Source organism: Dromaius novaehollandiae, chromosome 1, assembly GCF_036370855.1.
Source record: "Dromaius novaehollandiae isolate bDroNov1 chromosome 1, bDroNov1.hap1, whole genome shotgun sequence".
Taxonomy (NCBI): domain Eukaryota; kingdom Metazoa; phylum Chordata; class Aves; order Casuariiformes; family Dromaiidae; genus Dromaius; species Dromaius novaehollandiae.
The window spans coordinates 197,269,773-197,287,197 of record NC_088098.1 but is presented as its reverse complement, the minus strand read 5'-3'; the positions used below and the strand labels follow the sequence as shown (position 1 = coordinate 197,287,197).

Sequence of the window (17,425 nt, the reverse complement as noted above, 5' to 3'; positions counted from 1 at the left end):
GCAGAAAGCCCTTTAAGTCATTCTTTGTAGTTGAGCTTGCAAACTTTCATAATTTTGACTTAAGTAAATACCACCTAGTTTCCAAACTTTTCATTGTTATAGCATATTTTACACATACTCTGTCTTAACAGAGCCACTACAAAGTCGAGAGCATTGCAAGATTATATATATACACACATCACAAGATCTGGCCAAAAGCATGTTACTGTAATATTAAAAACAAGATCAGATGGAGAAAATACCAACCTAATAAAATCAGGTTGGATACTCATCTGCAATATTCTAGCAGAAAAGGATCCAAGGGTTTCTTCTTTTTTTAATTAATTAGAAGATGTTTCTACACAGTTTCTTCTCTCAGCATACACTGGAATGCTTCACAACAGAAAAGAGGCTAAAACACTCAGATGAACCAATTTCAAGTGAAAGCTACATGCCACCAAAAATCCTCTAAGAATTTTCTATTCCAGATATTTTCCTACAAGCATACACAGTACTAATATGCAATTAAAATGTTTTATAAAATAACTACTGAGACATTAAAGATTCCTGCACTTCCTCACCTAGAGGTGCACTTAAAATGCAACTTCCCACAAGCTAGCAGCATTCTCAAACCTGCTAGTACTTCTCCTCTCACCCCAAGCTATGTTACAAAAATAATAGCAAAGCTTATGTTTTATCTCAGGTTCTCTTTTAGGGACAAGACAAAGAACAGGAGAAAAAAGGAGAAAAAAAGGTTGTTTGTTTTGGAGGGAGTTTTTTTTTTTTTTAAACTATGATGTGCATAGCTTACATATTTCTACAATAGAAAAACACACTGGCAATAGCAAGGTTTAATTAGTAGAAAGTAAACTACTATGAAAGTCACAAAACAATATCAGCCAGCACATCACATCTTAGCATTAATTAAAACAAGTAGTAAACATACCAGAGAACAAAAAAGTGCAGTAAACTCAGAGACTGCAGATTCAATGCCTACATTGTTTTACTTCATGTGCTTCCTTTATGTCATGAATATTTTCAAAATATAACTCGTTCCACACATGACATTTATCTTTGCATACTGGAACTTAAATTGCATGGTGACATGCCACTGTTAACTTTTGACAGGCTGGAGTGCAGAGGCTATTTTTAAGAAAACAAATAGAGGATATATAATCAAAAAAGTGTGAAAATGTTAAGTCAACAGCAAGTTATTGGTCAAAAGGTTACATTCTACTGTCATGATATTTCCCATGAAAGCAATAAAAGTTATACCTCTCTCTCCGCAAAACACACAGCCTGCCAGGTTCTCATTTCAGCATCCATTGCTGCAGACCTTTGATGGCCTTATAACAAGTATATCACCTAGCCTCTTACACGCTTTTTTTGTATGTGTTCTATCAACTGGAAATAGCCCATCTCCGGTAACGTTATAGATTTTAATTCTTCCTATGTATATATATTTCTGCTTTCAAGCCAATAACAATTTGTTGCTGTCTTGGTATTTTCCACAGCTTACAACAGATTACGTGGCAACTTTCCAATTCTGTAACAACAGATCAGCAGAGAGGCCCAGCTTATCATGTCAGCTCCTCCACACAGCTGTCATTTGTCTCCTTGCTATATTCTTCCAACACTGACACAATATTTATTGCGCTGACAAGAATTGGGACAGAGTGTTCAAATTCTACTTCAGAGCTGAGAACAGGATCCTCATGCTTATTAATGGTGTCTGTGGTCATACATCCCTTACTTCACTCCAAGCTTAACCCATGCCTTATGTTTGAAGTCCCACAGGTTAACTGATTCTGCTTCATTAGTTATTTTCTTCTATTAAAGCAGATCTCAGCTATTTTGCTACTAAATTTCTTACTGGTCTCTGTGAGACATTCCTTGCCTGCTCATTTTTTAAGCTCAGCTCTGTTTAAGCTCAGCTCTATTTCTTCCCACCCCCTTTATTTTTCTTCTCTGTTTATCTGCAGAAGGAACAGAGGCTGCATATTTTAGTCATTTGGTTATTTGTCCATAGGTAGCTCTCCTTTTAAGTTTATCCTTCCCCATTTTTCATGCCCAGGTGCCAAAAGCTGTGTCAAAGCTTTTGCTTCTTTTTAGCACAGGTCTGTCCCTTTTCCAAAGCTTTATCAAAACCCATTGAACACCTGGTGTATAGTCACCTATGCCAGCGATACAACCCACTTGCTAAACTTACCTTGCACATCAGCCTCGAGCTAAAAAACTGCAAACACATTACAACATACTGTCTCAAGAGTTTGGGAACAGTCCCTGAATTATTGTCTGCAAGGTATTACCTCTGATGAATGTACAGTTGCCTTATCTAGAAGGCACAATACCACTGTTTATCAAGCAGGGTACAGACCACTAGTCAGGAAGCTGTATTTGAATTTTTCATCCCTTTGTATAATCTCTTCTTCCCTACTTGGCAGGGGAGGGGGGCTGGGGGGGAGCTGCACTCTGCGGAGCTGTGCACCTGCACACTTGCCATGTATGTCCTTATCCGGGCCCATGCCTCACTCTGAAGATAGGAACTGCATTACTCTACCCAACAACCTCGTAACATGACAAGGCAGTTGCAGGAAGAGCTTAACATTCAAATGCATCTCTCCATTCCATCATATCAATATTGGATCCGTACCTCCATTCATAATACAGATGAACTGGATTGACTGACCATTTCCAGGCCATTTGCTCAGAAATTTATGGGATGTCTAACAAACTTGCCACTTTGCATATAAAGCAGCACATCCTGCCAAGGACCGCTAGTAAAATAGTTGTCCATTTTATTACCAGAGGGGATTATGATTCACCATCTTAAAAATATTTTAAATGAACATAACAGTAGGAAGTTCAGATCACATATCTGCAGAACACAGTAAGAGGATTCATCTAGCTGGGCACCTCTAAAACAGTGAAGCAGGTGAGACTGGAGGGGATCAAGATCTTTCAAGCACAAACACAGAATACACATCAATATCAATGGAGTTAAATGCAAGTTTACCTTTGTCCAAAACTTGAAATATGATCTATAATTTAAGAAGCTGCCTTTTGCTGGAGCAAAAGAAAAATACCAAAGTCCCATGCACAAAAAGGGCAAAAGCAGGAGAGGGAAGTATTTCTCAATCTACAATTTAATTGTTTTTGCGTTGATGAATGATACAGTTTGACAGTTTTCAGGCAACAGTTACTTTCCAAACTGAAACTTCACAAAGGTTCCTATAGCCCAAACCAACTTTCCCTCTACTGTATTCTAAATTCCAGTTTCTTATCTCAGTAAGCAGTGAAGTGATTTTGTTGTTGTTGTTGTTGTTCTGGTTTCTTAAGGAAATAAGAATCATCTGACCATAGGGGTCAATTCAAAGTCCGATGGAATAAAAAACTCAGTTCCCACACACTTCATAAAAATAAGCAGACATGTTGGAAAGATCTAAATGAAAGCTTCCACTGAGGGAAAGGCTCACCATGAGCAGAACAGTTATCCATTCTGTCTGGCCAACCACTAAACCATCATCACACATATTCACTGAATCAATCTGTGCATACGCAGCTATGGCATGTGGCTGCTTCTTGCCCAAGTGGTTACTGGGGCCACAGAAGTGAGGTCAGGTGGAAACTGGAGTTAGTAGAGGAAGGAGAGAATCTAAATAGGTAAGACAGAGGGCTAGGATGAAATCAAGGCTTATTACTTCTTTTGTTCCTTCATCTTCTTCCCCCTATTCATATTATCATATGCATAGCCAGGGTTAAAGAAAAAAAAAGCCAGCATCTCATAACTGAGTTTATTCATGGTGCATGTGCAACTTGAAAGCACCAAGATAAAGATCATTTAGCATGTTCATCAAACATTCTTTTCAGTCTTTGGAAATAGCTGACCTTTTCTCATTCTAATAGTAATAGTTTAAGGCATTTTCCTCTATGGAAACAAGCTTGCTTTACTTCCATGGCTCAACTGCAGGGCTCACCCAGTGGAAGCAGCTACAAGGAAACAAGGATAGTCAAACCTAGCACTGCCTTCCATATTAAACCCCCAGAGAAGTCAAGAGAAACCTCCACACAGTTTAAAGACAGATTATTTTGCCTTGGAATGCTTTATACAAGGCAATAATTCTTTGACCACAAGTCAAGACTGGACTTGGCCATCAGTCAATCCTTACAATCAGTGGCCCAGAAGAGCTACAAAATTGAGAAGTGATATGTGATGCTAAAAATCATCTTAGCAGATGGAAGATAGTCCCATGAGAAGCACGGTATTTTTCAGATTGAAAAAAAAAATTACTTGGCACTGAGACAGCTTTAAAGTAATACTTGTGACTGGACTGGAAAATTCAAGAGCAGAGACAATACTTGTAAGCAGCTTGCATTCATGTAGTGTCTGAAAGTTATCCTACCGACAGCTCCAGCTGAATTTATTGCTCAGACAGACACAGCAGCATCTGAACGCACAAGGCAGTTCGTGCTATTAGACTTCAGTTTCATCACCTCATTTTCCTAAATGAATGGGGATTGTAAGACACCTGCAAATGGCATCTGCAGATACCAGCTAGTGATGAAAACTATGACACTAAAGAGATTTAGGTAGAAGCAAGCAATTTGTGCACCTTAACAGCTGACACAGTGCACATAGCTAATGGGCTAGAAACAACAGATCCCTTCCTCTCCCACTCTTCTGTGATCCATACAATCTTCTGTAATTCAACTTCAGAAGTGTAGACCTATTTAACCACACTGAAAACTGTTACATGTAGTCCTAGCATTCTGTATGTCTTGTGCTAAATCATCACTTGTAACAGGGTTGCATCCATCTGTCCAGCACGGTCAGGCTCCAGAAGATGTCTTTGGCCTACGCAAGGCACACCTGAAGTCTCATCAGCCAGGATTTTCCTCACTGCTTGTCTTAGGACTCAGTTCACACAGTAGGGCTAACCTCTGAAAGCTCACTGTGCAGTGACAGTGGTATTTATTTGCTCTGAGAGCCAAAGGAAGCACAAGTACATAGGCGTTCAGCCTGTAAAAAGGAAATTTCTACTTAAACTATATTTAGAATAAGTGACCCTTAACCTAAGGAAGCTACCTAAATCCTCTATTTGTCTGCTGCAATAGCACATTTTCTATCCATCTCCCAAGGCAGAAGCACTACACAGAGAGGATCAGACAATAAAAGATACCCCAACATTAAAGAGTCATCTGAAGGATAGAATAGAAATTCCATCTCACACCCCATCCAATACTTGTCTTTTCTGCAGAGTCTATTAAAATGCCCTAAACAACTTTTTTTGCGTAGACCTCTAAAGCAACAGCCAGTAAGAGCTCAAGCAAACTTTACCTGCAGCCTACACTTAAAGCAGTAGCATTATAATGCACGATGAGTACCTGAGCCAGCAACCCTCATACACCATAACTGTAGCTATACCTAAATAAACAGGCATACTATGGAACGAGAGGCAACAGAGATCCTGGTGGCAAGTGATCTGCAGTGGGAACTCTTTTTGATGAAGATTAGAAAAACCACACAGAAAACTAGTATTTCCTGCTAGGAGGGCCATCTTTCTGAAGATTAAAGTGCAAAAGCCATCTTCAAGGTCCATCACCTTAAGCAATGTAGTGTCATGCATTATAACTATATGTTCCTCCAGGCATTTGCACTATGCTGCATTTCAAGTTCTGAAGTGTTGTAAAGTGCAAAGCAGAAAGAAAAGCTTTGCTGTGCACCAACTGTATATTGCAACTGTATTTTTATTTTAGACACGTATACTAAACTTGGCCAGCCAAGTTCCAGAAATTACACTCAGCAACCAGCTAATTAAGTTTTTCATTTCAGCGTGTACCCACCAACAGCCAGACCTCCTACTGTGGGACAGCTTTTGCAGTATGGAAGAAAAAGATCATATTTTCACAGGTGGCTTGAATTCACAGGTGTCCAGTCATAAGCTTCATAGGTGCATACCTTCTGAATAAGCAATGAACTGACATTCCCACAGACTAAGTCCCTTCAGGACAGTTAAGGACCTAAAATTACCAGTCACTAATATCTCAATCTGGGTTTAGGCTTGTGATTAAGACTCCTATGTTCCTTACACAGTAATTTCCACTGTTTATAGTATTTAAAGCAGGACACAAGAAGCCCCTTGCAATGTTCTGGATTACTGTTAAAAAACAATATTTTAATGGTATGGATGTCAGACTACTCTTTAAAGAATCTGTACTAAACTGGCAACTTTTTTTCCATGGGTTAGCATTTCTACCACCAATTGCTACAAGGTGCCGTCTTCCATATGGGCTAGTGTATATGAAGCTATTTTATATGAAGCTGGTACTCATATCAATGCCATTGTTCCTTCAATTCAATAGACACGCAAGTAGATAGGAAGGCAGGGTGGGGGAGGCTATTTCACTTCCTTTTCCCTCAGTGCTCACATCTGTTGTATAATTTCCTACTAGAATAGACTTGACAACACCAGTAGATTTGTTTACCATTCCACTCCTGAGAGGCGTAGAATAGGGCTTTTAGGAGGCATGCAATATTCTAAAAGTAGACTTACATGATCATTTTCAATGTTTTGCAGCAGTCTTGGGTCATCAAATTCGCATGATTCACTGGTGGAAGGAGGTAGCTGGCTGCAGAGCAAGAAAACTTTTTCAAACATCAGTGGCAACATTTCCATTCTTATTAGTTCTTTTATCTTGTTCAGAAGTAGAAAAAAGTTAAAATAAAACTACACTGTCCTTGAAAATATTGTGAATAAATCATATGACTGCTGCTCATTTTCAGCATTTTGCACATCAAGTTCTTCAGAACACCAACAAGAAACCAAAGTGATTTTGCTTGAAGGTGTGGCTGACAAGTTTCAAGTGTCCACCCATCTCCTAGGACAGATGTAGCAGAAGCTACTTTAAAGTGTCCTTGAAATGAATGCATTTCAAGGTGACTTGCTTTGAAACACAAAGATCAAAATCCCCATGCTCCTCCTCTCTTGTCAGAATGGGTTCTGCTCTAAATTGAACCCTGGAGAAGCAGTACTACTTTCCAGGTAGTAACCTGGAAGAACTCTTCCACAAAACTGACAAGAAAGGATGCAAAAAGAGAAAAGATGACAATGACAGGAGCAGTAACATGATGGAAGAAACAGAGGCATCTGCTGAAATTCCATCTCAGTGGAAGCAGCAACAGGTTATATGGGAAATACGCCTTCCTAAAAGGTGACCATGAATATTAACAGGCTTAACAAAGAAGCTTAATTTATTTCAGTAAGAAGTGGCTTCCCAACAGCATTTGGTGTCTGCCTGTTTCTTAGGTGAGAACTCACTTCTTACCTGTATTTGTCATTCAAAGCCACTTTAGCCCTTTCTGGCTCTTCCCCTCTTTCTGTCAATAGGAATATGCTACAGTGACACCTGTGACATAATGCTTCCTTCTAGGTTTTCACTCCATTCTGTTGAACAGGTCAAACCCCACCCCTCTATTCACTAAGTCTCTGAATAAAGAGTGGTTCTTTTGACACAAGAGACACCTCCATATCCAGTTCTTCTCCAGTTTTCACATATTAAAATGTAAGAAAAATGCTTTCCATTTCTTGTCAGGCTTGAACTTAGTGACTGCAAAGGGTAACATTCAATTTCTAGCTAGAGAAGGAAGTGTACTGTAAAGAAGTTATTCTCAGCTTGTAGCTTGGTTGTCTGCAATTACAAAGTACACTGGCATGCATCCAAGCTAGCCTAGCCACAGCCTATCCTCCACCCCTTGCCTCGCTCCTGTCTTCCCTCTAGGCAAAAGAGAAGTTGTATCACCACCCACCAGCTCTGTATAAGTGTTCTTCCAGCAGGAGCCTATACTCAAACAACACTACTCCCTTGGGCTTGTTTCAGTCTCAAATTTGAAAACAGACTGTTTATACAGATTGTCACCACACTGCCATACACAACACAAACATCTTAGTCAGAATACACTTACCTGAAGTCTTCTGACGAACGCTCTGTTTCCAACTCCGGAAAGTGACTAAGGGGTAGGAGAGAAAAAAAGAATATTTATTCCATTTTGCAAGCTAGAAAATAGACAGAAGACAGATCAATGACTCATCACATATACAAACATATGCTGGAACCATGGGGTCTGCTGCTTGTAGGCCTGAACCAAGTTTTTTGCCTTTCAAGAGATCTAATTAAAAATATTATGCAACTCAAAGGCCAATTTGTATGGAGATCTTAAGTCTAGCCTTTTAAAGCTAAGCAGAGCCAAAGACAGTGCTCAAGACTCAGAAGGCCAACTGCTACGAATTTGAAGGGAGCCTTTCTGACAAAAACAGACAAAAACAACAGTAAGTGGTGTCCCTTCTGCATGGCCTGGAACTCTTCACTGCTGACAGCTACGATTACAGTTATGAGTGTGGTGAAATCCTGGTTTATTTGAAGAAGTCACAAAAAAATGAAATTTGCTGGATCTGCTTCCCTCTGGATCAGGCCGGAAGTTATTTAGCACTTAGCACTTCTGGTTTAATTTAAATCATGACTGGCACATTAAGCAGCAGATCAGATCATCCCCGTTTCAAGTACTTCCCAGATTTGCATTTCAATTTGTGTTCCAAGACATTAAAATTGTTAGCTGTAACTATAAAATATACTAATACACAAGCAATTGAAGAAAAAAATGTTCTAATTCCGTTCTGATATAAAACTATGTACCATTAATAAACATATACTAAGCTGCAAAGTTTCTAAAGCCATACTTACCCATATGTCACTCCAGCAATACTACATTTCTTAAAGTTCATAATATTGCATGTTAGAGTACCTGTTTTATCAGAAAACAGGTATTTTACCTGTAAGGAAAAAAAAAATTACACAATCTTCAACTTGCAAAGTAACAAAATTCAAACACGTGGAGAATAGATTAAGTATGGGGGAAAATTCTAAAAGAGACATAAGGTCTGGCAATATTACAGTATTGGCCAATGCAGGCTTATTACAACTTCATTTGTCTTACTGAAGCTACTGGTAAGAAGAAAAAAACCAAAGTTCTTTATTGGTATTATTTTTATTTATCTCCAAATGCAGTAAGGCCCAGACAGTTCCTCTCAGTTGCCAAGGCTCCACCATAGTCAATGGAGATGTATTTGTTTATGCTAGTTGAAAGATTCAGCGAATTTTTCAACCGCTTTAGCATCAATCTGCAAGACTGGAAATTAAATGAAGACTCTTCAGGTTCTTGAATAATTCTCAGATTTTAAAACACAAAACATCCTGTGATCCAAAGATCACTGAATTCCCTCCCCCTCCAAACAGTACAGTGGAAAGAACATCCAGGAGTAAGCCTAAGTTTGTTCCTCTGGTATCCAGAGGAGACTGTCATGAGCCAGTCCTGAAACCAAAAAGGATGCATAGCCACAGCCAGCACAACCCAAGTTAACAATCCCTGATGAAAACAGTGACTTTCAGCTAGAACTCAAGACCACATTAACACAGCAATGCAACTTCTTGTGGTATTAAGACTCAAGATTTTGCACCTTCAGTAGGCCACAGCAGATCTACATTAATTGCAAGCCAATTTTTGTGGTTTTTTCCTCCTTTTGGATTCACCTAGATTCCAAATTGCCTTACCTCTGGATCAAGTACATTTTAAATCAGCAATCGTTAGGAAAGGATGGTGCTAATACAGGAATCTGTCAATTTAAAGACCAGAACATTTTGCCGAGAGAGTCAGAAAGTCTTTCCCAAGATCTGCAATTTGATTAAAAGAGACTGCACTAAAGACCAAAATTACTAGTTCAGTGAAACCTTTAAATAGGGCCCATGAAATGTTTATTTCCAATGCTATAGTCAGAGGCTCTGTAAGTTAGAAGTCAAAGTGAGTACCCAAAATCTGAAGAACTTAATTCATAAGTAATGTAGGAGTCAAACAATGTTTAAAAACACATCTGTGACCAAGCAATTAAATTAATGAATAAAAACTCAGTCTAGTTACTTGGCATCAGCAGTAAGCAGTTTCTGAAAAAATAATGCATGGGCCAACAAGATATTACACCACATAATACAGTTTACTTCAGACACCCAAATACTATTATGATTTAATGGCTGATGCTTTCACATTTAAACAACCCAAATATGAATCAGAGGTTTTTAATAATACTAAGGAAAAGACGAACCTGATTAATCAGGAAGAATACTGACAATCAATCTGCTGAGCAGCACACAGTCAATACATATTTTGCGTATAAACAAATTGTCTCTATGACTAAATTCATAGCAAGTATGAAGTTTACATGGTTAAGTCACATACTTATGATTTGAGTAGTCAGGAGAAAAAAAGTTATCTTCATCTGAATGGAAAATGGAAATGCTTGAAGGGACACAACCCAAACTAGGAATAAAACTGCAGGTTTTTTTGACTTGCATTTCTGGACAGAATTGTGGAGAATTAAGAAAACAGGCTGTTGGCCTGCCCTTCAGCCAAGATAGGTCATGCACATTCTGTTCTGGTGTAGAGTGTCACAACCACAGAGCAACTCTTCAAAACTCTTAAGAATAAAGTCAGTTTAGGAGTTCAGGCACTGGACTTGAACATAGGAAGTAAAGGTTCAGTTCCCAGGCTTAAAACTGCCTATATGACATTGAATTTATTCCTGTGATGCCTTATCACTCTGTGCTGGTGAGACAAACTAATTAAAGGAACTTCTGTACTTTCATGTGGGCCACAGAACAGCAGAGAATAAAGAGCACCTTCTGACAGCATGTTTTCACACCTCCCACCTTCCAAGATCATGTCATAGACACGACGTTTATGAACAGGTTCTCTTACCTGCCCAAGTTCCTCATTAAGGTTTGAAGTTCTGGCCATTGCAGGTGTGTCTGTTTCAGGATAATACATATCTATGTCCTGAAAGAAGAGCAAAATTAGACCTAAACTATGCAAATTAAACACTAGTCTCCAGTCGTCTTTTGGTCAGCTCCAACTTGGCTGTAATGACTTATAATGCCTTTGGTGGAGATTCTGAAGGCTAGAGACAAACACCATGCCTGACAAAATTGCGATCTCGTTTCCAAAGTATACCTCCACACTACACAAACATGAGAAAAGCCTAATTAAGTTATAGGTAACGGGCAGTTTCCTCATCACATCATCTTTTTAAGAATTCAGTACAGTAAGAAGTAGTTCTAGCAGGCATTAACTATTCAAAGTTATTTAAAAAGTCACAGAAATGATACAATTTACTCCAGCCACAACCACGATTAGAGACACAAAATGCCTCACTCAGTGAAATCGGCTCTGCTCCTATTACTGCATTTAATTGGGAGGGTCAGCAAAATAGCTGCTTTATGAACCAGCAAAGTAATTTCTCAGAAAAGCCATCTCAAATGTCTCCAATACACTATAAACAGCTCAGAGAACATGCATGAATTGGACCTTGTTTACTTGCATTTTAGACAAACACCTACAACTTTACAGAAAGACAAAGGATGAATGCATATCAAGACAAGCAACATTTCTCTTCCTCTGACTGTTCACCTTTAAGAGACATCACTGCAATTGTTTCTCTTCATAACTGAAGAGAAACGCACTTTAAAGCCAAAGCTTGCCTGAATGGAGAGATCACCTTTTTGTAGTATGAGCACCAGCTAACTTAATTCCTTAGAGAAATACTATGGCTCATATCAATAGAGGTGACCTGAAGGCCAGCCTCAGTAAAAAACAAAAAGAAAAGAGTCTAGTCTTTCCATCTGCTGTGGCTGAGAGAAGCTATAAAGGTACTAAAGAGTTTTCAAAAGCTGTTTATTAAACATTAATCACCTGAAAGACTTCCCTTAATAACCAATGAGGTTGAACGTTTCTCCCATCCTGAAAGTCTGATACACAAAAATCATCGCTTGCACAGGAGAGCTTCTTACAAGTAAACTTTTTTTAATTAGTTCTGTGTTTCACAGGAAATACAAACTAAATTCTCTAAACTTCTCCATCTTTCACAGAATTTGCATGATAAAAGTCACTAGAAAATCCGGTAAAGACTTCAGCGTGAATATATTTTGCAATTTCACTTTTCAAAGGTGATGTTAACGTATCTATTCTTGTTACTTACCCAATTTATAAAAAGAGCCTGAGTAAATTTGACAACTTCCAGTGTCACCAGAAGACTAATTGGAATAAGGTTGTTGTACAAGATTATAAATGTCAGCAGATTGTATCCAAAGTTGACAGACAACATTTCTGTGGACCAAAGGACAGACATTATCATCCAGAAGGCAGAAATATGAGTGGCACAGTAGAAGGGCAATCATCTTTCTACAGCTGGCCTGATGATATTTAGTAACACTAAAATATTCAAGTATGCTAAGGCTCTTACTAGAAGGGCCTTTTCAATGTTGATTTCAGCATCACAAACACAAAATGCCTACAGAACACATGCTTGGAGACACAGCATATTATGCCAGGTGAGAAGTGCAAGATTGGTAAGGCTAGATATTACAGAATAGAACATGTATTCTGCACTGTTTATGCTGAACAGATGGTGCGAAGTATGATATTCCACACTATAACCCAAATTTAGAGATTTGTCTGTGTGTCAACTGCCCCAATTAAGAGGCACTAATTAAAAGTAACATTACTTTACTTTTCAAAAGGTGTTCTATGTGTCTCAGTGGAGAAGTAGTAAAGGACAAGTTTGTTCTAAAAGCTGTCAGCATTGGCAAAACTGAGAAGTTACTCACATTCAACAAATCTATGAACAAGATGACTGTAGAACAGTCACACTAAACTAAATAAGGCATCCTGTTCAGGCAGAAGAGCTTTTATTAGTAGTGCCAACACTGGATAAGTTGCCCAAATAAACCTGTCAGCACAACTGGTCCTAAAGGGAAGAACAGAAAACATTTGAGCTCCTTCCATTCCTGTCTGCTGTTGAGAAGACTCAGGACAAAGGTGACTGTCTGTGGTGCTGACCAGGGGTGGTCTCTACTTCCAAAGTCACTGCATTTGTCTATTGTCTTACACTTTTATTGAAGCTGAGGGAGGCACTTCATTCAGCATCAGACCCAATACAGTGGGCTCACAGCCCACAACTAAAGGGTGTTCAGCATTACAAAGAGGTTGGGAAGGAGGCAGGGGAGCAAATTTGGAGGAGACAGAAGCCAGCAGAGAAAGTTGCTGAACCTTACACCAAGGATCAGACACAGACTTGAATTTTGGAGCCAGGCATCTTCAAGTCTGAACGCACATGTCTTTTCATAAACTGATCAAAGCCACTTAGACAAAATATGGAATTCCAGAGGCACATATGATTGATTGGGAAAAAGCCTTTTTCTAATGCAGTCTTCAGAGAAATTAAATATTTAAGTTTAAAAATTCAAATCTACCTGCCTAGCCTGAAGGACAAAAGTATCTTTCCCATCTGTGACAGTTACAGAAGTGATAGAAACTGTGTGTTCAACATGCAAAAATGCATCCATACCTAGACTACTTCTAGATCTTACCCTTGTTTCACACATACTTGGTTACAAGTAGCATACCACTGGCTTCAATCAAGCTGCACCTCTTTTACATTAGCAAAAGTTCAAGAGTTTCATGTTCCAATTGTTTTTGTTGGTATTACTTCTTTCAGTCACTGGAAGCCACAAATTTAAGCTTCCTCATTAAAAATGAGGAGGAGTGCGAGGAAGAGGCTTTGAAAGTCATTGCTACTGCTACTAGAAGACGATATTTGACTCTGGCTTCTGGTAGTTGTAATATGAAATGCTCCCATGCTCCCTCTAGAAGAGATTTTTTACTATTATCACAACTGAAGTTCATCTGAAACAGAAGGCAGCCTTTGCCATCTGTTTTACCATCACCAGTAAAAAGAACATTTGCAGTTTCAGTGAGACTGTTTTTGGATCTGCATCTCAAGATGCCTCTAACTCATTTTATAAGTAGCTAATTTAAACTGTCTCTGCTGCACAGCAATTTCTATTTCACCCTTAAGTGTCTGCATAAGGCCCATATCTTTATCTAAATTGATAAATCCAAGGAGTATAAATGAAACCAAATAAAACCCTTTTATAAGCACACTAAGAGATCAGTTTTGTCCTCAAAGTGACACAAAATCAGAACCCAAAGTGTCTCTTAAAACAACATAATACACAAGTGTCATAATATTTAGCATACTTTTAACAGTTTTCTCCACAACAGTGACAGGAGGTCAGCATCTCTAATGGCAAACCATAGAAAAGGACACAGATAGATAAATTCATTTCTCATGTAAATCAGCATAAAGTTGAAGTCAGTACCCTCAGACTGATACCCACTACCCCGTAATGAGGTACAATCCGATAGGATAGATAAGGCAGCAGTACTGACCTACTCCAAAGACAAACTCTTTGGAACTTTGGCTGCATGGCACACTGGGAGCATTTATACACCAAAAACCCAAGAATCATTCTTGCCTCTCTTCTCCTGGTTTCCCTCCCACTCAGACAGTGGCCCAGTGGTATTTAGCCAACCTTAGAAGGTTTTATTAACAGAAACCTTACTAATAAGTTAAAAACTATTCCAGTCTGTACCCAAAATGTATTGAGTCACCAAAAATTAGTGACAGGCTTTGTTTATGTTTTTTCCTTTGTTTCTTACTTTATGTATTTATTCGACAAAACTGAGAGCCTGGCTAGCCCTGCAGTCTGCTCATACGGTAATAGTACGCTGCCTGCATACTCACCATTTGAGCCAAGGTACCAGACAACTTCACCATGGGTTCTGTTCCATAATAAGGCACCTACAGAACTCACAAGGGCCATGACCAGGAGAATACAGAACAACACCAGGATCTGCATGTTGGTTACTTTCTCCACATTTGATCTCTTCAGAGGTGCTTTGGTTGAATTCTGAACAGCAGCAGAAAAAGGTTTAGTAATAGCTTGTACAGGAGAAGATTGCAGAAGCAAACTTGGTCATAATTTTTAAGTCGGTTACAAAATTTGCCACTTCAACTCTATCTTACTCATATTGTTTGCAAAGTTCAACAAGATAGTAATGGAATCATTAGGCATATTGACTCCTAAAATGACAGAAGATGGGAGGAGAAGACCCTTCTCTTCTAAAGATCCAGTATGCTCATCTCCTCTCTGCCCATCCCGCTGATTGTCAGCAGAGGCAAGCAGCACATGCATGCTTCTGGTCTCTCCAGGCACTCCTTATCATTAAGGCAATACAAAGATTGTAGTCTTAACCTAATTATCTCAAAGCTCTAAAATGGCAGAAGGTGGACACTACGTGTCTTCCACTGCAAAACTTCATAGAATTTTAGATGTTGTCCAGGTTCCATGCAAGTCATTATGTAAAATATAATTACTTTCACTTACATATTGTACTATTTATACATATATATATATATGCACACACACACATATGCATATTAGTGAGGTATCTATAACTCCTTATATCCCTCAAGGCCTCTGTCTTATTTATAAAGGCTTCACTCATAGTTGTTTTTCATGAACAAGTTTTAAAGACAAGCAAAATACATGAAAACACACTAACTTCAATGAGAACATGCTTCAGATCTCCTAAAAGCTTTACCTGCATGAGTTTTGTATCATGTCCTGTATACACGACAATACCCAAGACCCACTGAGTGTTCCTCAGCTGTGCACCTCTTAGCAAGATCTGGTCAGGACCAACAGAAACCGGACTGGAAAGCAAGAAGTATATCTTAATTCATCACAACACTTTAGGAAAGTGTTTCTCCTTTCAGCCTTACTCCCTCTCATAAAAAAAGGCAGCAAGAGTAAGAAAGTATTTTAATGAGCTATAAATCTTACACCGTCCATATAGTACACAGGTTCCAGTGCTCTGAAAGCCTAATCCCTGTTAAGGGCAGTAAGGTTACACAAGGGAGCTGTTGCAGTTTCCCAAAACTTAAAAACTTATTTGGCAGCCTTAACCCTCCTCTAAACTTTACTTTGGCTAATAGGAGCTCTAGCACGAAAACATGAGTTAGGCACTACACTTGCAAATAGATCGTCCATTCCATGCACACTATAACCTCAAAGAAGTCATCTAACCAACATTTTGGGAAGACAGTATGTGACTGTCAAGTGGGAAGCAGGTAATTTTCTACTATTCTTGCACCCGTCACTATTCAGCTGAGTTGCCCAAGCAGTACAGTTTTTTTTGCAGGACGATGATGCCTGTATACTTTTACTGACCATTAAAGTTCTACAAATTGAAATACTAAACCCTATATTTTCAGAAGTTCTTTTCTTATAATATTTGAAATAGAGCAAAGTCACATTGATAAAGACTCCAAATTCTGGAATGACTTTTCTGTACAGATCTGAAGATGGTGGAGTATTTGGTTCCTGTTGGAACGGAGAGGTTTCCAGTTTTTTCTACACATGTCCTCCAACAAGACAACTCAAAAAAACAAACCAAACAAAAAAAATTCCCATTCTTTCCTCCCATGTCACTTTTTATTAAATACAGTTCCAGAAAAGCCATCTCTCCCATAACAAGCAAATAGTGTCTGTAGAGCTTCCATGAAAACCCAGTCCCTTAGTCACCAGGTTACAGACCTCTACTGCAGAAGACTCCCCAGGAAGACAGAACAATGCCATCTTATATCAGTAGATAATCCAACTCACAGCTGCTCATTGTTATCTCCAAAACCATGCATATAGTCAGTGTTGCAGACAGAAAGCAAACAAAATATTTTTCCTAACCAAAGAAATTCATGATTTTGCTGTCAAGTTGATACCTTTGACCATCTAAACGCAAGGTTCCAACAAAGTCATAGAGATGCCGGTTGGGCCCTTCACATTCTATCCTTCCAGACACTTTCATCAATTCTTCTCTTGACTGGAGACTAGCAGTTTGACACAATCCCTGTAAAAACCAATCCAAAGCAGATAGTTGCAAAAAAAATTTGTTAACAGAAGACAAGCTAGGAAAACTGCAATTTCTTTCAACACGTAAGATTTCAAACTTCTTTAGGTGTTTGGGTTTTTCCCCCCCAGTGATTCTTCCCCATAAGAAAGAATTCTCCATTATGGACATAGATGTTATCTGTGTTAGTTTAGGCCTAGCATAAATCTCTACTCAAGAAAGAGTCAGTTACCTATACAATCTCTCAGCAGCCGGGAAGAAAGTCACCTCCACAAAGCACAATGTTGCACACATGCAGAAGGAAGTAAGAAGAGGTAAGCAGTCTTGGCTTTCCTTTCAAAAGTAAAGCTCTGCTGATGTGTTAATGCCACTAAATGTAGTCACTTCTGAGCATAGTTGCTCCTAGGTCAGTGAAGAAGTTGTGCTCTGATCCCACTAAAGATTAATTATCAACCTACCATGCAACTGTAACATAGCATATAGCTTAGTCCATCTAAGAGACCACATATACAATACTCCATTGCTTTTCATCTATGAACAGCTTCACTTGGGTAAGTGATTGAGCCATTTTGAGTTGGTAGTACTTTGTTCTCA

The 17,425-nt window shown here is 38.8% G+C and overlaps 1 protein-coding gene across 1 annotated transcript in view; it reads right to left on the bottom strand.

The window, feature by feature from the left end:
• The window catches only part of ATP8A2 (ATPase phospholipid transporting 8A2), a 336,147-nt gene that overhangs the window by 250,724 nt on the left and 67,998 nt on the right, over window positions 1-17,425 (bottom strand). The window contains exons 9-16 of the mRNA XM_064504996.1: window positions 16,704-16,831; window positions 15,527-15,638; window positions 14,667-14,832; window positions 12,060-12,187; window positions 10,784-10,861; window positions 8,719-8,807; window positions 7,943-7,987; window positions 6,534-6,609 (exon numbers count right to left, since the gene is read on the bottom strand). Of these exons, the coding sequence (XP_064361066.1) occupies window positions 6,534-6,609; window positions 7,943-7,987; window positions 8,719-8,807; window positions 10,784-10,861; window positions 12,060-12,187; window positions 14,667-14,832; window positions 15,527-15,638; window positions 16,704-16,831 (822 nt within the window). The remainder of the gene's footprint in view (window positions 1-6,533; window positions 6,610-7,942; window positions 7,988-8,718; window positions 8,808-10,783; window positions 10,862-12,059; window positions 12,188-14,666; window positions 14,833-15,526; window positions 15,639-16,703; window positions 16,832-17,425) is intronic.